The sequence below is a fragment of the Citrus sinensis genome, chromosome 2, assembly GCF_022201045.2.
Source record: "Citrus sinensis cultivar Valencia sweet orange chromosome 2, DVS_A1.0, whole genome shotgun sequence".
Taxonomy (NCBI): Eukaryota; Viridiplantae; Streptophyta; class Magnoliopsida; order Sapindales; family Rutaceae; genus Citrus; species Citrus sinensis.
The window spans coordinates 3,795,752-3,820,835 of record NC_068557.1 but is presented as its reverse complement, the minus strand read 5'-3'; the positions used below and the strand labels follow the sequence as shown (position 1 = coordinate 3,820,835).

At 34.2% G+C, this 25,084-nt stretch overlaps 1 protein-coding gene across 3 annotated transcripts; it reads right to left on the bottom strand.

Annotated features, from left to right (window-relative positions):
* Positions 1–332: 332 nt before the first annotated feature.
* Positions 333–20,855, bottom strand: LOC102610451 (protein CHROMATIN REMODELING 5). Of its 3 annotated transcripts, none has more exons than XM_006470670.4 (31): positions 20,421–20,855; positions 19,103–19,898; positions 18,889–18,953; positions 16,740–17,180; positions 15,686–15,910; positions 15,434–15,517; positions 14,271–14,330; positions 14,038–14,141; positions 13,314–13,365; positions 12,887–12,950; positions 12,079–12,172; positions 11,892–11,979; positions 11,670–11,804; positions 10,816–11,007; positions 10,649–10,716; positions 9,021–9,114; positions 8,768–8,892; positions 8,625–8,688; positions 8,193–8,405; positions 6,861–7,103; positions 6,617–6,727; positions 6,351–6,437; positions 6,009–6,191; positions 5,815–5,895; positions 5,431–5,676; positions 3,392–3,547; positions 3,095–3,275; positions 2,763–2,944; positions 1,736–2,101; positions 1,549–1,642; positions 333–1,339 (listed from the first exon to the last, which is right to left on the bottom strand). In XM_006470670.4, exons 2-31 carry the CDS (start codon positions 19,839–19,841, stop codon positions 843–845), a joined length of 5,334 nt encoding a protein of 1,777 aa, XP_006470733.2. In that variant the 5' UTR covers positions 19,842–19,898; positions 20,421–20,855; the 3' UTR covers positions 333–842. The 3 variants fall into 3 exon arrangements, with proteins under 3 accessions (XP_006470733.2, XP_006470732.2, XP_052291127.1); XM_006470669.4 differs by having other exon boundaries at positions 20,520–20,855; XM_052435167.1 differs by lacking the exon at positions 20,421–20,855 and adding an exon at positions 20,204–20,366.
* Positions 20,856–25,084: the final 4,229 nt, after the last annotated feature.

Below are 25,084 nucleotides of genomic sequence, written 5' to 3'. Positions count from 1 at the left end.
ACTCATCACGTTAACAGCTACTATTTTCACATTGATCCCATAATTTCCAGATCATATCCACAGGCAAAATTTATAAACATCTCACTCAACTGAACACAAAAGAGTTATCTTCAATCAAGTATTCGAAGGCATGATATTAAAAATTAAAATACACACATACATTACATGATTGTAACAAAACTGCATTCTTTATCCCCTCAGGTGGTGCTAAAACTTCAAAGATATAACATCCCAATGTGCATAAGTTCTTGATGCCTACCTATTTTCTTTTAGAATTATTAAGCTGAAACCAAAATGAGAAATACATACATCAGCCAACTGCTGGATAAATGTCCAAGCAACTAAGCAAGTGTCATAAAAGAAGGAAAAGGCCTACAAAATTATGCAAAATTGATAATGTACACTTTCTCAATTGATTAATACACATATATATTGTCTTGCTCATGCCTAAACATTTTCCAACTGAATGAGGCTCTCTTTTTTTCCTTTTTTTCTCCCACTACTTTTGACTATATACGTAAAGGGGGAAAAAAAAAATACTCTACTCATTTTCCTGAAAGGAAAAAATAAAAAAAACAAAAGTCCTGGCAAAACCTGCATGTGTCTTGCTATGTTAATCCACCCCTGGCTTTCTTCCTCAGCCGTCTACACGTGTGATTCCCCAAATGATGGCGGATAAACTCTTCAGACCAGCTGTTTAATACCAAACTGGACTCTGCCTCTTATTCACATCGTAAAAAAGAATTCCAAGAGAATATCCAGGTGACTTAATCGATAAATGCCAAGTGAAAGCCAATTGGTGTCAATCTTTCAATCAGAGCTGCACTCGTACATCTGAAAGACTAATTGATGCCAGACGGGAAACCCTGTCTAGGAGGAAAGCCGGTTTGACGCATTGGGTAGCGCCTCTCAGTAACAAAACGCCTGTTGTCAGTTGGTGCCGCACCAAGAATTCCTAACGAGTTTGGATCTGGTAGACGAGTGCCATTATTCATAGGTCTTTGCAACATGGGCTGAGCTTGGGAATACATATCCGTTTCTGCCCTTCTCCTTCGTTTCCATGCTTCAAACTTTTTTGGATCAATGCCTTTGTGAATTGGTTCTGTCATTTGATAAGTAGACACATTTTTATGTCCCTTTTGCCTCTCAGCATGGCGGTTGAATGTAGAAAAATTTAGATCATTATCAATAGAACCAGAAGCAGAGCCATTAATGTGGGAATGTCCAATCCCTGCTTCCTCTTGCCGCTCCTGCTTGAGTTTGGAATAAATCTGATGCAGTTTCTCCCCAGAAAGATTTGAAAAAGTAGAGACGTAGTTCCATAATCGCATAGTCATCCCTGTAATGCAGCTTCTTTTAAACTTTCATACAGTAAACAAATCCAAAGAATGACATGTATATGACATACAAGGCGATGAAAATAATTTTCACCAAGATACTTCCAGCAGATAAAGAGAGCGGCAAAAATAGCAGATTGAAATGCAATGTACATTAATCATGTCAAATGATGAACAAATAAAGTAGGACCCAAAAAAAAAAAAGACATACTATCTTGCTTATATAGTTCCTCCTCATGTTCTAAGACAATTTGGTCTATCCTTCGCCCTATAAGCTGCAAGTAATTCCGAATTTTTGAAAGCACCTGGATAAAATGAAAGAAAAGCAATGAAGTCAGATGTTTAATCCTCGAATACAAAGGTATATGCCAACAAAAAGATGGAAAAACAGAAGCAACCTTTTCCTTTGGAAGATTGTCACTGGTAGCTTGCAATCGTTGAAGGCGCTGCAGGGTTCTAATTTCATCAGCCATGACATCTTCACACCATTCCATCCATTTCACTTCCTTAAATTGTTCATATACTTCCTCGTTGTCCGACATTTCACCCTCCTCTTTTGTTAAAGGTTGTTCAACTCTTTGAGGTTTATGAAATCTATCTTTGGTAGATTGGAAATTGACCTTAGCAGAACCAGGTTTTCCTTTCTTGTCCCTCAAGCGAGATATTGGCATGTTCAAAATATTCTCAGATTTCTCTCTGCCCTTCTTGGAAGCCTTACGTCCCACTTTAGCATTCGCATTCTTTGCACCAACAGCTGCAAGTTCCTGAAGGAAAGGTCCCAGTCATCAGAATAGGCAATTGGTGACAAGTCCAAAACACTGGCATAACTATGCAAACAACATGAAAGAAATGTAAGAATAAAATGTGCTAGTTGCCCCATTTATTGCTAGATCCACTCAAGATCGTGCTAGAATTACCATCCAGAGTTCCCTCCGTTAGAAGAATTGCAAGATCAAACAATTTAGAAATCGGGTGGGTTATCACGAAAATTTAACTTCTTGTCAGTTATCATTCACACTAGCCATCCATCTTCTACACCCTTATTTATCTAGGCTTAAATACGTCAATCCACCTCTTCCTTCTCACACAAACCACACCTTTGCATCACCATAATACTTGATCATGAAGTCCTAAAAGTAGAATGAGAAAAGAGAAAGAGAAGAAAAATTGACAGCAAAATATAAATAGTAGAGATATATGCAGAGATTAATAATATTTTCATGGCTTTAAGCCTTGAACTTGGAATATTGAGGCAGTGAAGGAAAAGAAGTAATGTAGGTGCAGTAAAAGATCAAGAAAAAACAGATGAGCTTGTATAACAAAAATGAGCACATGTTGACAAATATTGTTAAAAAATAAAAAAATAAATTAAGAATCCAAAATGAAAGGATGAGCAAATTTGGGTAGAGGAAAGCGATTGCCTACCATTTCCAAAAGTGCATTAGCACGCTCCTTCAAATTTGGTGCACGTGGAAGGAAGGTCTCATGATGTTGAAGTTCAACAGGAGCAATCTTCTTCGTAAGGCCAAGCCTCTCATCTAACCTTATGTTTTCCCAATTGCCGAAACCATGGTAGTGTATTCCCAGAAGCAATCTTGCATCATCAACTAACAACATCCAGAGAGTAAGACATAATAAACCACCAAACACTAACTTTGGGTTCCCATCTCTTGAATAATAATAAAAATAAAAGAAAAAATATTGTATATATAGATATAAAGTTGTGGAATAGCCGTATGAGAGCAGGAAATACATACACTGATTCCAGCCGCAACCTTTGGACCAATTTGACGGTTTAAGATATGACAACACTCGGAATTGCTTAATAGGATCTTCATAGCGACTTATACGCTTTGCTAGAAGTTGAAGTTCTTCAACACGGTTAATTAGATCATTAGCCTTCACAGAGACACCAAAAAAATCCAGCAAAGGAGGGCCCTGGATGTAATCAGACAATTCATTTTATGAGGACAAACTTTCCGTATGCCAATAGAATGAAAATTTACATTAGAAGAAATCAATTAGAATCAAGTAGAATAACTTTCAAAACTGACCTTTGGGTCCGGACTTCCTACTTCAACTGCTTCTCTACACCCATCAATTAAAATATCAAAAAGTTCAACCACCACTTCTTGTGGAGCTGTTGCAACTGCACCACCAGCATCTCGAGCTATTAAGCTGATTTGACTCTGGTTTCCGAATTTCATAACCTAATTTGAGAAAAAATATATATATATTCAAAATTACACACAGAATCTGTGCTGTAATGAAGCAATGAGAAAGCAGAAATGATGCTTCAAGTAATCGCAACAGAAGAAACCATACAAAAATCACCCGTTCCGGAAGCAATTTAATCCAGCAAAACAAAAGTGGCAGCAAACTAATATTAGGAGATATCCCAAATACTGGCACTTTACTAATAAATAAGACGGGCAAGCAAAGCAAGAACATCTACAAGAGATTGAAAAAGTTTCAAGGACCACAAACTATCTTTTACATTAGTTTTCAGTTTATTTTCTGCCTCTCAGAAGCTAAAATTATTATTAGAAGTCATACAACAATGGGGCAAATCTACCAGAATCAATTAATGATATTGATCGGACGTTTCTGAGAGGAGCTCAGATAATATAAGTCCTCATATTTAAATAAAAAAAATGCTGCGTTGAAATAGTGAGACAATACTGCCCACAAATTAGAATTCTTAGCACATTAAACAGCAAAAATAAACTAGTGCTTTGGAATCAGAACCTTTCATTATACACATAGTGATACCAAAAGAGGTCATGCTCCAATAAATAAGGTAAATTCAGTGATCATTGGTTCTAGTGACTACTATTCAAACTGGTTGAAGCTCTTAATAAGGTTAAATATAGGAGCATAGGCCCGCTACCAGCCCATATCCATATGCATCCAAAGGTATAAGATTGATTTTTTTTTTTTTTTAAGGACACTATCAGACACCCAAACTTGAGAGATTTTTTAAGCTTTGGATAAAAATATCATTTCACAGATTAGCAAGCACGTAAATATGCAGGATATATTATGAATGATCCATCCACAAAAGAGAAAATATATATACACACATACGGGGAAGGGACTTTTTTGACTTAAATCTAGACATCAAAATCTGGCCATTTATTTAGTTCAATCCAAGGGCTAAGATAATTGCTTATGTGGCATTAAAAGTATTAAATATAAGATTTTCTTCTTCTTTTTTTAATAAAAGAAAGTTCAAGTAGCATATTAAAACTTAAAAAAACGAGAGAGAGATTGGTATCTACTCCTTCAATGATTATACAAGTAACAAAAAAACCATCCCTATTTTAGCACTGTATACTTTCCAAAAAAATCAAGACTCCATGACTTTGTGAACAACATTGTTCTGAATAAATTAAGTGAGGATTCATTTATCACCACGCAATGTACAGCATCAAGGTGTGACTTGCTAAGTTATGAAACCAAAAAAAAGCTTAAGATCACAAGAAATCATTTTGACAACCAGAAACATCACATCACAGCTTGGCAAAATGTACAACCCAAGAAGATGATCCAGATGAGAAAACCCAGCTTCACGCGAACAACAATTCCAAATATTCATAAGATTTCAGGAATGAGAATAGATTCGCAAAAAAAGAAAAGTTCTTGTTGGTATAATCTCGTTAAGGAAGTTAATATTTCAAGAGTCAGTATTCTCTCTCTCCCCCCATTTTAAGTTTTAATATGCCGCCTCAGCATTTTGTTTTTTCAATGTTATATTTAAAACGGGTTTTATGCCACATAAGCAATTATCTAATCCCTTAGATTGAACTAAATAAACGGCCAATTTTGATGCCTAGATTTAAGTCATAATCTTAAGTATAGATATATATAACAAATACCAACATTGTTTCAACTTAATGAACTTATAGAAGATGATCAAAAAATGAAGATGCATAACTTCTTTAACATCTACAAGAAATAAACAGAACACTTTGAAAGCAATATTTTTGAAGCAGCATATGACAAGGATATGAATAGATTTCACAAGAGTAATCAAATGAGGCATGCCCAGGTAGAAAACTATACAATAACAATGAAGTATCATAAACCATACCGCACGATAAAAACGCGTGGCATCTCTCTTGGATAGATTCCCATATGACCAGTCTCTCACTTGAGCAGATGCTCCATCAATAAATGGAACAGATGGAACCGAAAATTCTGCTTTGCGGCGCTTCTGAACTCTCTCCTGAGGCTCCTGAAGCTCAGATCCTTTCTTCTTCCTTTTATTACTTCTCTCGGGTTCATTTGCTTCAGCATAGCTTTTGGTATTCCTTGCAGCACGAGGAGCTAAAGCATCCTAAATGGAGAGGAAAAAACAAAGACTTGAGCAGACAGCTAGAGCTAAATAGAATTTCTAAATATCAGTCCTGCAAGAAGCAGGTAGAACAGCCATATTTTTGAAGTTATATTGAAAATCAACAAAGTGGGTTCATGCCTCAGCTTGAGCTACAGCTTCAGGTTTAATCCAACGACTCCAGAAACTACCATCATCTTCAGCACCACAGAAATTGGCAACCTAGATGATCAAAGAGAGGATAAGGTTTCACGAAAATTTAAGAGGAGAAAATAAAGAGATTGACAACCAAATAATGGAAGATGGATAATAATGACGGCACATCATTTTCTTGCCTTAAAAGCACTCAACAATTCATTCCCTCCTTCTCCTTCAGCTTCCTTCTCCTCAACTTTCTCTGCTCTTTCAAGTATTTCATCAATATCCATGCCTAACAGTCTTTTTTTGCTCTCCTCATCGTTTCTGTCCTCTTTAAAAAGTTCCTCTGCTCCGAATCTCAAAATTGCCGAAAGTTCATTCTATAATCATAAAGGTAAAAGTTAGATTTTGCTAAATAACAAAAAGTTACACCTAATATCCAAGAGATAATAATAAAAAGAATACACAAACAACAAATGGTTTTCAAATACAGGCTACATGATAAATAATTAAGCATACACCCATATGCATATCCTTACTTTATCAAAATAACTCCCTTTCTTTGTTTCTTTCTTCTCCAGTCTACCCTCAGCATTCAACTTTTGGATCACCAAATGATCAAGAACCTATATAGAACACATTTTATCCAAAAGAAGATTGTTAAATAAGTAGAAAAAAAAATGAAACTGAGCAGCTACATGTAGGTCTCATTACATGCACAGAAATATAAACACAGACGCATGTATACCCACGCATCCTTTGGAAAAATCTAATAAAACAACAAAACTTCCCCATATCACCATACCATCTTTTTCTTAGCACGTTCCAGGATATCCTCCTCGACACTTTTGCTTGTAACAAATCTATAGATGTTGACAACTTCTTGCTGTCCAATTCTATGAGCTCTACTCATAGCCTGAAACAAAATAGAATCAAGCATATATAATGAGAAATGTTATGCTATTTATAACATGCAAATGAACTGAAATATATAACAATGAAAGACAAAGATGTAGCCATTGAAATTTACAAATTAAAAAAAAAAAAACCTGCAAGTCATTTTGAGGATTCCAGTCGGAATCAAATATTATAACAGTGTCAGCTGTTGCAAGATTGATACCAAGACCACCAGCTCGAGTTGAAAGCAAGAAACAGAAATCCTCACTACCAGGTGCATTAAAATGATCCATAGCTTGGTGGCGCAACTCAGCCTTTGTACTACCATCAAGCCTTTGAAACTGGAAACCTTTATACGACATATACTCAGCTAGTATATCCAACATTCTAACCATCTGCAGTAATTTATTAGTGTAATAGCCACTGAGTCAGGCTATAAAATCTTTGTGTTAAAAAATAAAAACCAAATAAACACATATATATTTGTAAACAGGAGCACAGATTGTTTTCATTTTGATAACCCAAATGCATAGATAGTATTAAGGCATTAAAAAGAATATGAAATTAACAATAACTTTGAGCAAAAATATCTAAATTCAAAAAATTATACAAATTATAATTGTAGATTGATATTACAGGTAGAGGCACGGCCTAAACCCCACCATCTTGGTGGTTTAAACCCCCCCCCCCCCCAAAAAAAAAATCCATGCATAAAAGTAAATAAGCATTGAAGGATAAAATGGTATACAGAGAGAAGGGGGATATATATGTGTGAGGTGAGAGGGAGGGGGGGTGTTATTGCTCCTCTAATACATTCTGCCAACTCTCCTATCATATAAGTACTTAATTCTCATATTCTTAGTATCAGTCTTTTTGCCATTTCAAACTTCACAAACCTCTTAATAATGTTTTCTCCTCAACTAATGAGTTTTATCTAAGGTTAATTATCGACAACAAATATCTTGATCCGTTGATGCGTTTGGATTCCTGGAGGTATCTTGATTAAAATATCATTCCTACTCTAGACAATTGAATGATCCCATTAAACCCTATAGAAACTAAAAGATAATAGGCTGTCAGGTTTTACCTTGAAAATTAAGTACCTTTACTACGCAACTGTAAAAAAGCATTCTTTTTTTTCATCATGATTTATTAACATCTTTAAGAATGCTTTATACTAGATTGTGATCCCAGGAGGACATTCGTGGCATTTGACACTAAACAATGGGAAAAAGCCTAGGCCATATGATGGGCACAATATAAAAGTCCAAAGATTCCGCACCATAAACAAAAATGCCATACACATGCAAGAAAATAAGACCAAAAAAGATCATGGAACACCAAAACAATAATTTACACCAAGGATCTCAAAACAAGTAAAGGCAAAGCGAATACAACAATAAAAAGTATGACATCATTTTCAACTAACGGAGACATTATAATCAAGCTCCATGATTTTCTGTGAGAAAGTTTGCCAAAAAAACCTGAGAAAAGATCAGAACACGATGTTTTGTCTCATGCAACCTCACAAGTAGCTTGTCCAGTATCACTAGCTTCCCACTGCTCAAAATAATTCTCTCCAGTTTGCTGGTATCATTGATGCTGGTGTCCCCACCATAACCATGGTCTGCACTCTCAAAAAGGAAGGGATGGTTGCAACATTTCTTTAACTCTACCACAATATTCAGAAGTGAAACCTGCAAAATCCAAATAACCAATATGCATGAACAATTATCTCATCACCAAAAGGAATGGTGACAACGGTAAAATGTTATCGCACAAATTTATTTTAACAATACCACTTATAACAGCACAACAGGAACAAACATACCGTATAGTCAGGGAATTATAAACATTAATTGTCATACCCAGCATGAAAATAAAAATTATCAAAATGGCATTTGATAAATTCTTACTTGATTCCCACGAACTCCTTTGTTCAAGTCGTGGAAGTTGCGTTCCAAAATCCACTTGTAGTACCTACAACAGTCAAAAACAGCAACAGATGTTACTTTAGCAGAATAGAACATTTTCATCATATTTAGAATCTATTACTTACTGCTTTTGAAGAGGGGACATCTCAACTCTAAGAATACGTTCAATTTTCGGAGGCAAAGACTTCTCCACGTCTTTTATAATTCTCCGAAGAATGTGCGGCCTCAATTCCATATGAAGATTTGCAAGCTACACATATATAGAATACATAACCAAATGCGTTTATTGGATTAGACATGGATTAGACAAGAATACTTGCTGAAAAAATAACTGAGGTGCCAAAACAGGACAAATTAAAAGCCAACGGTACTTCCTACCTCATTTTCATTGAATGAACTGAGATTCTTGTAATTTTGAATGAAATCATCCTTACTCTTAAACTTGTCATGATCAAGGAAGTGAAGCAGAGCCCTGCAGAAAGAAAGATAAGGAATACATATTTCAGAACAAGACATGAAACAGAAAGGCTTGTGAAAATTTATTGAATTAAAAAACAAGGGCAGAGTATGTAAAAGAATAACATAGTCGATAGATCAAAACAAGTAAACTCATCTCAAGCAAGACTTGCAACCACTTACAAAGAAAAATTTATGATATTAACATCAATAACATCCGGGTACGAAAAACAATGTGAGAATAAGCTGAACAACTACAATCATTAAATTCTATATAGATATTGATTATGGATGATCCACAAAGTCAAAGGAAGATGCCACATACAAAACCATGGAACTGATCAAATAATTTAATAAAAATTCTGATAGGAAGTAATTCAAACACCTCTGGCCTTAGGTGCATACTTGGATAACTATCTTCAGAATTAAATTAAAAATTACTGGAGTACCTACAAAAAAAGTCGAAGCATTGTCTATAGTTCCAAAAGACTACATAAGTTATGCAGAAACATCAACACTTGTTAGCACAACAGCTGGAGAGGCAATTTCATTTGCACCCCTCAGAGGTTCAAGGATGCTATAAACTCCCTCTTAAGACTCCCAGTATCTAAAACGACAGTGACCGTCAAATGAAGGTTAGGCATGTCAAATGAATTAAAGCATGGATGAAAATTACTTAAAAATCTAGATAGCATTAATATCAGAGCTGGTAGAACACATCTGGATACCAAAGATGTCCAGAACTAGGATTTTTTATCAGTGTAGAACTAGGAATTTTTTTTTTTTAATAAGAGTGTAAAACTAGGATTCACCACCCAGAAACAAATCCATAAGATAATGAACAGAAATGACTTCATTCTCATAAGAACCAAATATATCCAGTCCATTCCACCGAATAGGTGGCGGGGTGGACAAGTGTTATCAAACCTAACATTCAAATCTTCACTCTCTCAAGTACACCTCCTATTTCAAAATTCCATCATCAGAAACCCAAAGCCCCACCAAGAACCTTACTTCACTAGTCCTCAGGTGGTGACCAAAAATGCTAGTCAGTCCTAGTCCCAATGAAAGAACCTTTGAGAGGAGTTGTTTGGCTAGCTGATTTACATTATTGGAGGTTGCAGCAACTGAACATTTACTACCTGAAGATGATTGTGTCACCACCAGTGTCAACAGCCGCCAATTTTATTTGGAATTTCAGAATTCTTGAGTTACTAGGAATTTGCCATATTAATGAAATATGTTTTGCTTACGACAAAATTAAAATGTCGAGAGGTTTCCTTCATTTCAGACTCTAGGAGGAAGACTTTCCTTCTTGAAATCCTCACACATCAAGGGTGCAAATAAAATTTCATTCATGAAACAGCAGGCCAATCTGTATAGAACACTAGTGTGTGCAATAAAACCCATAACATTTTCCAGAACGTTGAAAAGCCTTTATTTAATATATATATATATATATATATATATGGCAAATTACTAACAATAACAAATTACCCTCTGCATCCAAGATTGCAAATGTTTTGCTAATATAAAGAGAACAAACATACCATAGCTCTTCCACACTGTTTTGCAAGGGTGTGCCAGTAATAAGTAACTTGTTCTTAGTGCTAAATTCCTGCAGAGACCCAAGTACATTATTTTATAGAGATCATAGTGAACTAGCACCTATCTAATATACACTGTGAAACAAAAATTAGTTAAAAATGCTGCCTACCGAGAGAGTTGTATACAACTGTGCTTCACTGTTCTTTAACCTATGAGCTTCATCAACCATCAAATAGTTCCACTTTATCTTGGACAGAACAGCCTTGTCCTTCAGGACAACTTCATATGTGGTTAACAGTGTATTAAATTTTATAGGCCTGCCGACTTTCTTGTCATTATAAAATTCATATTGCTGACAAACCTGCAACCGAAAGAAATGGTTGAAAAGAGTAAAAGAAGAAGAATATAATTTTCTTTTCTTTTAATTTTTTGAAGTAACAGAAATTATTTTTATTGATTGACTGAGGATTCACAAAAATTACATTGGATGTCCGCACAAATCCCAGAAAAATAAATAAAATAAAAAGTCAATATCTACCCTTATAGTATAGCAGCTCAGATAAAAGATTTCATCAATTGGACAATGAAAACAGAGAGACAAATCGATTAAGGACTAATTTGCTAGCATTTATAAGCAGATTAGACAGAAAACTCAGATTGGACTTGGATAAAATAAATATCTGACCAAAATCAAACAATAAACAAAGAGCTGATTTTCAGATCTAAAATGCAAAAACTACGTTAATCAGGTTTCAATATGTTTCAGTAGATTTTATAGAAGAAGTCAGATTGAAACGAGGCAAACAGGTGTATGATAAAAGCAAAGTATCTGCAAGAACTTATGTACTAGAAGCCTGCCCAGCAAAGTCAAACAAACCTTGCACAATCAATTGCGGGGGTAGGGGAATAGGGAAGTGTCGGTGGCGGTGCCATGGGAGTTGCAACAAATGTCAAAAGTATCAGAAACCAGAGCCCTATTTATATGCACAACTCAAAACAGATATATCAACAAATATGACTTACCTCTCGGCTTGCACGTGTACCAACATATACAATCACATTCATGGTAGGAAGCCATTTTCTAAACTCTTTCGCCCAGTTTGACAAGGTGGATAATGGTACAACTACAAGAAATGGACCAGGAATTTGTTGAGCGTTCTGTGAAAACAAAATAAAATTAGATTCAGCATAATCAATACAACAACATTTACAAGTCTACCACTTCGAAAAAGAAAACAAGTTCACCTGTAAGAAACCAAGCATTGACACTGACTGGACTGTTTTTCCAAGACCCATTTCATCAGCTAAAATGACATTGGTATCATTTCGCCAACTGTCGAGTAAAAGAAGAAATAATTAGTACATGTGTCATCAGACTCCACGAGTTTATGAAATCAGAATGCCAAGACCTCAAGCAATAAGAAGAGTATACCTGTTCACAAGAAAGTTTAGACCCTCAAGCTGATAGTCACGAAGCTTTCCTCCTCTTAACCATTCAGGTTGTTCCTCAAGCTTCCGTAAACTCGCTGAATAATAGAAAGATTTTCACATTAAATAATTTGTACACAAGACACCATATAAGTAATGATTGAAGGACACTTATGTCTGTTAAAAGTGTTACATTTACTTACATTTATATGTAGAAATATCATCAAGTTAATTAATTTTAAAAAATAAATAAAGTTGATGAATATATTAAAAAAGCATAATTTTGAGTTTTAACTCACTAAGATATGATAAATAATTCAAACAAAAATACATATGTCTTACATTTTGTAAATAATACTCTATAAAAGTTTTTGAACAGTAGGAAAAGTGATTTATTTTTTAAAATTTATGATAATGCCTTGATGTAAATTATTGGTAGACAAAAATTAATTAGGTTTTTTAGATGGTAGTAAAAAGATTAAAAGGACAAGGTAGTTTTAAAGTTTAAGCTTAATTAATGCAGCGTTCAGGCCAGTGTTGAGTCAAATTTTTTATTTAATTTTATTCTAAATGTCCCAACTTCAGTGTTAAAAAACGAGCGAGCGAGTTAAAAAAAAAAAATTGATTCACTGAAACCGAATTATTCAAGTGTTTAGAACTAAAAGCCAATGATTCCTAGAGATAAAAGGATTGATAAAATGAAAAAGAAAAAGGGAAAGAGAGAGCATAAATATGTCATATATGTTTTAAGAACTTCTCTCATGCAAGCTTCTAAATTTGGCCACCGTTCCAAAAACTCCAAAGCAACATACCTTTGCCTTTCTTACGCTGGAGATCTACCATTTTCCCTTGTTCAGCCATTGCAGCCTCACGAGCCTGACAACAAAAGTAAAGAATCTCAAAACCTGAACCCACATGTAAAATCATTCGGTGGTTGTTGTGTGTTCATATTAGCCATGCATATTTTCTCTTTCACTTAAGACATATCTTCAAGACCTCAACCTAAAACTCTCTATTCTTGAAAATATTTGCCATGGCAGCTTCTGCAAAAACTCTATTTCCATGTCATTTGAGTAGATCCTTCCAAAATTTTAAAAACTTTAAAAGGTGAAATGTTAAATTACTTGTAGTGTTTATCAAAATGACAACCAAATTGAATGTAATAGACATTGGATGTGAAAGCAAAAGATACTAGAAGAAAAAAAAAAGAAGTTGAAACCAGTATAAAAGATTCTCTACCTTGTACTCATCAATAGCATCTTGAGCAAAATCAATAATTTCGTCCTTCTCCCTATTGCCAAACATCAATATTACCACACAGTGAGTATACACACAATTGGAAAAAAAAAAAAAGTAGAAGAAAAAAGAGCTTTGCATTAAAGGCAATGAAAACTACAATAGAATACAAGAACGAATCAGCAATTGATAAAAGAGAACGAATCAACAATTGATAAAAGATTACAAGCCCTTCCACCTTGAGGGGATCCAAAATGCATGTTTTTTTTTTTTTGTGTGTGTTTTTGTTTTTGTTTTGGGGGGGGGGGGGCGCGCGCACTGGGCTTAGAACAAAATAAGCATATTAGAAGTTGGAAATATAGTCCAAAATATATGGTTTAGTTGAAGTAAACTAAACTTTTAGTTTTGAATAAAAATTTAGTTTACTTAAAATATATGTTTTAGCCAAGTAAACTAAATTTTTATTCGAAACTAATGTGGATAGTTAAAAATTAAAAATTATAAAGAAAAAAGCTAATGGTACACAGAATAAAGCAGCAGTTGTTCAAGAAAATTAAAGAAAAATGAATATTTTTTTATGAGAAACAAAAAAGAATATGTTGATTAGAAAACAGAATCTACAAAGTGTAGAAATCCACATAGGACATAAAACAACATGAAAGAGGTTAAAGAATTATAGCTGTTCTAATTTGAACCATGAATGGCCACAGAGCTAGGTTGGTTATACCATGTTGCTTCAGCATACGAAAGGCCTTTCCATTTGACTAAATACTCCTGCGTCACATTACCCGAGCTATCTTTACTAATTCGATCAGCAATTATTCTCTCAACCTGAAAATCCAAATAATCAACCAATTTCAGAAACATTAAGCAAAAAATAAAAATAAAAAAGTACACAAAAAAAAATTCTGAAGATATTTAAGGGGAGAAGTGGAAACCAAGATGATAACAAAAAGCAACCTGACTGTTTTGCTTGATGATATCTAAGTCCATTTCCTTACTGACATCATTCAATTCTATCTGACATGGAAAATCAGACAAAACAAGTTAAGAAACAACCAAGCTCCTTCGGAAAAGCTTACATTGCACATTGATGACATATGAATGATCATTATCAAAACACAGAGGCAAAATTCTCCAATACAAGAGCAATAAAAGAATTTGCACCCAATGGTGTGCCATTTATTGTGGACACTCGGAGCACAAAGAAGGTCCAGACAGAAAAAAAAAACATGCTTTTAAAACAGCATATAATCATGAATTTCTTATCACAGTACCTAAATTTCATAATAATTTGGAGGTGATGGCCATATCAATTTTGTATCCTTTACTATTCTTTAACAAGTAGTCTTCTCTTTAACAACGAAAGTGAATAAAAGTACACAGCATAAAAAACCAAAGCAAAATCCAAAAATCAGATGATGGGATTTCAGGCAAGCTAATATTTTGGCCATTGACAATTTGTCACACTTCCAACAACATTTGGCATTCTTCGAATAGAGATTAAGAAAGCAACCTATCGTCCCATGCACTTTTTGACAGCTCAAAGCACAGAGCTCTCACTAATTTGAATGCCTCAGAAAAACAAATGTTATTTCACCACACGACTGGCTGCTAAAGAGCCCTATGTACCTCAACATGTCCTTTTGATGTTAGAAGATCAAAGGCAATATGCCATATTACACAAAATTAAAGACTCAGAATAATTATGATATGCTAAATAGTAAATAAGATGTCTGGCTTACAGGAGAAAAATAGATCAAATGTATAAGAAGTAAACAACCTTTGAACTTAATGACACTAAACAATGTTTCTTATTAATACTTACATATAGGAAAGATAGTCGTCAACTAATGACTGATTTTTGCCTCGTCAACAACTAGTCACCAATTTTTGCTAACATCAGAAGAAAACAAGACTAAGGAAAGACTCTGTGACATATAAAGTCATGGAGTCATGAAGCCATAGAGGCTATGCAAACTCATATACACGCTACCAGTAACAATGATATCATTCAGATTAGTCACGAAAAATTAGACTTTCAAAACACTTACATGTCCATCAGCACACCAAAAACATGAACTCCATGAAAAAGTTTTGGCATTTAAGAAACCAAATATTACCTCCTCACGAGAGACCATCTTCCGGAACCTCACATCCTCCACTACTTTCTTTGCATAATTCAAAACCTTCTTAAAACCACTAAGCTGCAAATTCTCACAGACAGAGTACAGAGCATATAAACAATAGAGGATAAGAGATAAAAATTACAATGATATAAGAAGTGGGATGTAAAATGAATTCTCCAAAATTATGTTCAGACTCAGCTACAAATTAACAATACGCATAAATAAAACCAAAAATTAAAAGCATACATTTTGTAGCTCAGGAAATGATTTCCACTGACAATGCAAATGTGACTGGCCTTTCCATTTTATCAAGAATTCCATCTCATTCCAATCTGGTTCAGAATCAAACAAGTGACTCATCAGAACAGGTTCCTTTGATCTACCATTCTTTGCAGCATCTTCAGCCGTGCCCTTTGGCTGATGCCAAAGCACCTTTTCAATGGAATCACCATCTTCCTCTTCAATCTCATCCTAAACAATTAATAGCAGATAAAAATTAAAATTAAAAATAATACAATCCAACAGAAAAAATTAAAATTCATTATACTAATGGATAAAGAACAAAGATACACACTGTATGCAACTAAGGAAAAAGCCAATTAATATACTTGGCGCTCACACATGCATAAACTCCCACAAAATGAACTGAACCCATTTTCAATTGGACAGTCAAGGACCCTTTTTCTTGCTATGGAACTACAACTAATAACTAGAATGGAAAGTCAAGAACCTAATAATAACTAAAAGAGTTCCATTACACAGAACCTTTAATAACAAAATCAGTCTAGGTTTATATGTGCAATTAACTTCAGATAAAATACATCACTTTCCGGCATGTCATAAATACTCAAAAACAGAGGTAAGCCTATTAATGAAATGTGAGTAACTCAATAGAAAACAAATAAAGTTAGGTTTGGGAATCACATGCAGAGAGATCAGTTGTTGGCTTTCTATTCTATATATTTCAAGTGACACTGGAAATTCTAAACTATGTTCCAGTTATCATTTGGTTAGAAAACACAACACATGTTCAAGGGTAACCAAACAATGCAACTCCACATATAAACACAAATGATGAACGGTACATACTTTAGAATTGCTGAAGGTCATATAAGAAAATATCATTCTACTCCTGAACTTCTCTAGATAATTAACAAGGCTTTCTTCTCAATGTGGAAAAAGCATCAATTTCAGAATCAAAAAATCAAATAAAGGCAGAAACCAGCATGTAATAACTCATAATCTAAGATTGTATTCAAAAAAAAGGAAAAAAAAAAAGAAAAAATTTAGAAGACTGCACCTTTTGGGGCTTCTTTTTCTTGCCTTCATCAAGTTCTTCACTTCCATCACTTTCAACATATGATACCTTACGAACTGACCTACTAGAAGTGCGAACCTCACTGTTTTGTCCACTGATTTTTGTCGACATTGTGGATCGAGCATTACCTTTACGTAGTTGTGCACCTCTCCTGGTTATGCTCTTAAAGTCCTCATCACTCTCACTGTCAGAATCCTCTGCAGAATAATCGTCCTCTTCAAATGATGGTTTTCCTCTCCTTTGTCGACTGGATGAATACAATGATTTGCGTTCTCTAGCAGGTTTTACATTACGACCAACTTTAACTCCTCTTTGTCTGCCCTTAGATTTCTTATTAGAATAAAAATCATCTTCATCTGAGACATCTAGATCATCATCACTATTATCATCTTCATCAGAATCTTCTGCATCCCAATCTTTATCCTGGTATTACAGGAAAAAGCACTTTATCAGTGTGCAGAGGGATCAGATTGATTACAATGCAGAATGTTAGCATACTATCCAGAAGCCAGCAGTATTTTCCCAACATAAGGATGTAGACATGTATACATAAAGCAGAAAACAGGGGGAAAAATAAATACTTTTGATAGTTGATCTATAAATTGACCAGGACCAGTCATGTAGTCTGCATTGGGCTTAGTCCCACTGCCACAACCAGTGCATCATGCAAACACAGAGCCATGTCTAAAATCCAAATCCTTACATCCTGTATAGAAATAATGATGCTCCACATGTACTATTACCACCAGTAAAATTACAAACACTTTACACAAGGACTTCAAATTTATGAAATTAAAATAAAATAAAGGAAAGAGAAAAGAAAAGAAAAACCCAAATACTTGTGTATGCCCTCTGCCCCCATATAAAGTAAGATCCAGGAGACCATGGAAATTCATGCAATCTTTTACGATTATTAAAAAGTAAAATAATTTTTCCGAAAGAGTTTTTACATTTTCAAAAAACAAGAGCTTCTTTACTGTCTCTCCATAACCTATCCAGCTCTCTGTTTTCTTTTGCACTGATTATTGATGTTAATTAACAACCCACAACCAAATCTTGACTTCTACCACTTCAACCTCAAAAACCTCATTAATCTCAAGATCTCCCTCCATCATCAAATAAGAATCAGTCCCTTACTATTTAAAGCCAACCAAACCTTCAAAATGAACCCTAAATCTCTGATTCCAACGTATTGTGAAAGAAGGCTCTCTATGATTTTCATATTTTACATCCAACACCCCCCCCCCCTCCAACTGTAATCAGATTCATATTGAAAGTTCAGCACTCATTTCCTTATTATTCCAAAACCCAAAAACTAGCAAACTAAGCCACCAAAAAAGGAACATTAAGCATTTTCCTAACTCTACCAATGCCACTAATCTCATGATCTCCAGCAATACCATTTATCAACCACCTAAAAAACTGTCTTAGTCTTATACATTTCTGATGTTTCCTGACTTTCAGAACCAATTTTATTAGATAATCTAGAGTTTCAGCACTAATTGATCCAAGATTTGAGAATCAAATGCTAAACAAAAAGGCACAGATAAAAAAGTGTTTTCTCAGTCATTAAGCTTCATAATAATTATCAAAAACAATAGATTCCTCTTCTCAAAGCAGATGAAATGAGGACAACAACCCAAAAATATAACAGTCTAGAAAATATATGCATGTGTGTGTGTGTGTGTGTGTGTGTATACCTAATTCATTCGCAAACAACATACTGATATCTCTATTTTACTTATTTTATTTCTTTTTTCTGAAACAACAACATATGAAATAACAAATAACAGGAGTAACAGCAGTGTACCAGCAGTCCACATGACATAAAAAAATAGCTTAATATGATCTATACAAAACAACCAATAAACTCTCAAAACAGTATAATATAACTGTATCAAAAAATTACAAAAACAACATATGCTCCCCTAAACCCCCCCCCACAAACAAAAAACACAAAAGCCAACCCCTCCAAAGATATCACTCATGACAAGCAGAAAATAAATAATCACAGAAAGTGAAAATGGAAGCCAGCAGAGATAGTAATGCAACAGCCAGGCATAATTACACAGTTGTCTTAATTGTAAATTCACAGCATAATACAGCAACAACACTATAAGAATACAGTAACCTTGTTGCCTGGGCGACTGCCAGTAACTCCGTAATCAGGCTCAAAATCTGCATCATCAGGGTCATCTGGAAATAATAAGGCAACCAAGTTTCAGTAACAACTTGCCCCAAAGAAGTGAAGTTAAGAACTAGTGCATTCATTCTTTTATCTTGTCCCTGTTTTTGAAGCAGGAGGACCGTTAAATCCGCAAGAAATACAGTAATAAACAAATTACCTTCTTCCTCATCCTCGTCTTCATAATCAGCATCCTCATTATTATTATCATCATCGTCATCATCATCGACATCTTTATGCCTCTTTAAAGCTCTTGATCTCCTAGACACACTGCTATTAACGGCTACAGTCTTTGACTGGGATCTAGAGTTCAACCCAACAGAATTGCTAAACCCTCTATACTGCATTGAGTCACTTTGTTCTTCCCCATCCTGCTCATAGTACTCATCAGACAACATCTCATCTGCAGGAACATCTGAGTAACCCTTTGCAGCCTTGTTAGCTGGTTTTTGGCCCTCATCTTGAGACTCTAATCTATCTTCCCTTTCATCTGATGAATTATAGTAAGACCCTTCCATATTTTTATATTCATATTTCGAATCCTGCCCAGAATCAGACCCGGCAGTGTTGGGGCCCCTAGGCTGGCAGTCCTTCCAAAATGTAGAACCCCATCTCCCAGCCAGGGCAGTTCTCCTACCAGAGGGCTGCATGTTTAAATCCCTCACGCCACCATGGTCAACAGCGGCAGCCTCATTTTGCAGTCTATTAGCATCATCCGGTTCTCCATCACTTTGATACTGTACATCCATGTTAATATCAAAATCTCGTTCACCGTAAGTCCCATCTACATCCTCCTCATTCCCTACTGAACTGATGCCCCCAACACTTTGTCCTTGAGCTTTGTCTTCCAGGATGCTCTGGGAAACTGCTTCACTTGTAAAGTTCCTAAAAAAAGCCATCCTCTCACATGGAACTTCTACTGGTTTACTTCACACCTCTCAAACCGGTTCAAACACCTGAACAACAAAGAATAGGCAAAATGAACATTGTAAATTAACCCTCAAAATACAAATAAAACAAAACCCATTTTAGCCTCAGCTAACAAAACAGTATAATCCAATATTAAAACCAATGTCTAATCAAGTTTTAAGCTTATATTCACTTCTATTTTAGCTTAGCATTGAGAGAAATGTAAGCGTGTAGTGATTCTGATCATTTAGCATGAGTTGGACTCTCAAAAAAATTTGAATTTGACACAAATACGTCAAAACATATTGATTTGAGAGCATTCTAACACAAAGGAAACCCTAAATTGTATTACCAGATCAAGCACACGAAAAGAATAGATCCATAACGTCAAACTCCAAATCGAACAAAATCCATTTCTAAAACCTCTAAAAAAACTCCAATTTGAGAACCGAATTACCCAAAGGAAACCCTAAATTCACAATCAGAAACCTAAATTACTAATTTCCATCATCACAGTGAAGAAATCGACGTGAACGGAGTGGAAAAAATGATTCAAGCACGTGACTAACCTCTAAAACTATAAACAAAGCGAAACGAGTTTTTGACTAATCAGGCCAAGGTATTCTATATCTAAATTGGAAAGTGCGCAGGTTAATAATCGTGCACACCTTCTATACCGCCGGGAACTGATCACCGGTCGAGGAAATTTTAAAAATAAAAAAATGAAAAAAATAAAAGGAAAGGACGACGTCGTTTTTCCTGGTTTTTTTTTCTGGTTTTTTATTTTGGTTTTCTTATTCGGATTTTTCCAACGCGGCGGCGGTCGTTAAAAGACCCCGGATTGTAAAAAGTGATTCCGATTTGAAGAGGAAGACGACGAGTTGTAGATTGTGGATTAATCGTTGATCAGACGAGAGAGTAAGAGAGAGAGAGGTTATGGCTATCAAAAGACAATTAAAGATGCGATATGAAGGGTTTTTAATTTGTTTTTTTCTCCATTCTTTTTTTTTTTTTGTTTGGAGAAACGTGTTTATAAAAGCTTTCGTTTTATTTTTTTTATTTTTTTCATTTTTATTTTTAATCTGATTTTTAACTTGTGAGTTCAAAAGCGAAGATGCGAGTCCTGTCGGATTTTATCCACGTGGCGAGGAAGGTTTGGGCGCGACGTTAATCGAACGGTGAAGAATCCGGGCGAGTTTTTGTAGCTGTGAACGCGGTTTCGGGGATAAATCTTCGAAAAGACAAATATAGCCTTAAAGCTTCTCTCACTCTCAGTACTGAAATGCAAATGCCGAAAGAAACGTTGTCGTTTAACGGAGGCAAGTCAAGGACTTATCATTGACCTAAAAACGAAGCGGATTTGGTTGCAGCGAAAAGATGACAATTGGCCGGCCCTAAAAAGATGGACGCGGGTGAAGAAAAGAGGTTCCCGATTTTGGTAGTGTTATAATGATGTACTATGGTGGTGTTGTACGCTACATTTTAAGATATATTTAATTTTGCTTAAATTCTGTTCAATGGGATTTTCATTTCAAAAAGGCTGTGAGAATGTGTTATATGATTATATTACAGAAAAGAATTTGAGGTAGAAATCAATTTTGAGAAGAATTTTTCTAATTTTAAGTGTTAATAAATAGAATAACGCTATATTTATCATCATAACAAAATTTTCTAAAATATTTGTAAACATATGGCACATTTAATGTCATAACATTGGTCGTGGAACTGATCAATGTTGTATTTAGAGTATCGCACTAGACTAATAATTTGTTGTTGTACTATACTATATTAAACCAATTTGTATTGGGTGGATTATATTTAAAATCATACATCGTCCGTTGTTAAATTATACAGTATTATTTATTAATTTGTCTTGTGTTTGGATATAGAGTGTACGAGATTATATTAATTTTTGATAAAATATAAATAATTTAATTAGCACAACTAACTGTTCATATAACATTTACCATCAGCATTTTATGAAGATGTCACATAATTAAAAGGATTACTTAATCTTTGTTTGGAAGGTTATTTGTTGCTTTCTCTACACAATTATACAAATGTAACCATCATATAATCCACCGGTAGTAAATAATTCAAAATAAATTTTCAGTCACCGTTACATATTGCAAGTTAACCAACACCGCACGGCCAATAGTTCCAGTAGCAGTCGATATTCGGCAGGGGTGGTGAAGGTGCTGTCAATGCTCTACCACTTAACACTGACCGAAATGACAGCTCATGCGATGGTGATATCTGTACGTTTGTGAGTTTAAACAACGAGGATTCCAATAATACTAAATTTGACTTTTATAAACAACAATAATCGGACTAATCGTAGATAAATAATGGCGGTGGTAAATAGGTTCCTTTAATAAGTTTTCTTAATAATAGATTGAAATAATATTAACTTAATATAAATTATTAACATATATAGATAGAAAAAAAAATTATAGTTCAAGATCCAGAAACAGATCCTTATTAATATATTTGATCCAGAATTTTAGATTTTATTAAAATTTGAGAAAACTATTAAATCATGCAAATTAATAACTTTCAATCATTACATTATTAAACCATACGGTTTAACTGTTTTTTTTCAAACATTAATAAATCTTGCTGTGGAACATTTATATATATATATAGAGATAGGGACACACACAAAGAGATATATATATATATATATATATATATATATATATGTATGTATGTATGTGTGCGCGTGCATGTATATTTATGTATGTATAAATTTTATTACCCATTAACGTAAATACTTCATAATTGGGCCTCAGGCCCATTTCGTTATTTTTACTGAAAGAAATTTTATGCCGGTTTGAAGAATCTATAGCACCAACGGTTAGTGAGAGTCTTTCTCGAAACAGAGCAAGAACAAAACAACCGCACGAGTGGGGGAAAAAAAAACAGTTAAAAACAAAAAGAGGAGATTTAATGGTGGCGTTGTTTGTAAATTTTAGTTCAGTGAAATCTTGTCTTCAGCTTTCTTCTCATTCTTACATATAAAGTTCGATGTTAAGCTTTTGTTTAATGCTCAAATCGCCTTTATTAACCACTTCTTTAACTAGCTTTAATGGTAGTAGTAGTAGTGGTAGTAACTACAGAAGAAGAAGGAAGCGTCATGTACTCCTTCCAAGTCTCTGCAGTTTCTTACCAGAAATTCATAGAATTTGCTGCTAATGAAACCAAATGGCATGCCCTTTAGGCCCCTTCGCCTCTGCAAGTACACCTCTTACTTGTGTGTATATGAATCTTTCCTTTTGTGTTATTACGTTATATGAGCAAATTTTGGATTCTTATTGGGTTGTTTCGACCTGGGGTTTTTGTTTTTGTTCTTGGGCAAGTGAAGCTTCTAGCTTGGAGCTGTGGAATGAGTATTTTTGAGTTATGCTTGTGTCTTTGAAAATTGTTTTACGAAAATGAAAATGGTGTGTTTTTTATTTGATGTTTTCAGGCCTCAATTAGCTACTTGCTCCTCCATATTGCAATAGATTAATGGACTCATTATCGTGTTAAAATTTGTGATTTAGGCAAAAGTTTTTTTCGCAGGCAAGATCACGAGAATAATGTTATGTCCGCTACTCAAATGAAGAAAAGTAAAAATAAATGAGAAAACTGAGATATGGTATTATTTCATATGACGCTATCATATCAAAAAGATACTATGAAAAATTAGGATCCCTCTATCTTACATGCATGTAAGATACATTTTCCTCACATGCATGTAAGATACATCTTCCTCACACGAACAGTGCATAAACCCCACGACGCTATCATATCAAAAAGATACTATGAAAAATTAGAATCCCTCAATCTTACATGCATGTAAGATACATCTCCTTCACATGAACAGTGCATAAACCCCACACATGCACTATTCATGCGAGGGGATATATCTTACATGCATGTAAGATAGGGATTGCCGAAAAATTATTGTTTTTGTATTCATGCTGTGATCATATGTCTGCATTTATGCTATTTATGGAAACATAATATTTCTATATAATTAGTAGAAATATTATACCTTAATTTCTATGTTCAAGATTTTTCAGCCACCTAGCTGAACATTTAATAAATATTACACATAGTGTACACAAAGTGAGATTTTTATTCAACAAATATAATATATATTTTAAATAAACAATGATAAGACCTCTTTATTTACATTAGGTAAATCTACTTGACCAAACTAATTTAGTTACAGAAAGTGAATCATATTTAACTAAAGATATAATTTGTTTTTAATCTGATTTTAATTAAATTGAAAAAAAAAGTAAAGATAGAAGTATAAACTCTTGTACGAACTTATTTATATAAACTGATAATTTAATTAGTTGTATTAATCATCTCTTGTCCCATATGATTTATTTTTATTATTATTATTATTTTCATTTAATAAATGAATTTATGTTATATTTCCTATCAGAGTTTGTACATATATCATACATAACCGCCCTTAAATTAAATTACCACTTTTTCTTAAGTATAAGGAGAAAAGCATGAATATGGAAATAGATTAATTCTCGTTCTCCTTATTCCTTACAAACATATTCTTCTACAAACCATTAACAAATACCACGTTTTAGTAATCCATAAATAAATCCATGTATGTATTTAAAAAAAAAATGCTTTGGATATTACTATTAGCAAATTTGATGAGGAGTTTGTGAGCTTGAAAGTGTGTGATGAGATTGCTTGGGAGCAATACTCAGGAAAATTACGACAACAGGATTATGGATGGCAATGGGGCAGGGTGGGGGTGGGGATGCCTACCCCATTCCCCACCCCATTAAAATTTTTTGCCTCCATTCCCCAATAAATTTAGTGGGTTGGGGATGGGGAATCCCCACGTGGGGAATGATTCCCTCATCCCCACCCCATTCTCCATTTACTTATTTTATAGTAGATATAAAAATATAATTTCAGTAAATTAAAAATTAGAGACTTAAAATAAAATCATCACCATATTATAAAAGTGTTTAAATTTTTTTAAAAATCTCTAAAAGTTTGAAATAATATTTTAAACTGATATTAAAAGTGAAAAATATTTAAAGAGAGCAGCACCTTAAAAGAGAAAAGAAAATATAATAATATTTTAAAGTTAAAAAATATTGTAGGGTTTTATTTTACTCATATTATGTTTATATTACATAAAAATTAAAAAATTATTAATTGACATTATAGTTGATAAAATAAAAATTAAAAACATATTTATATA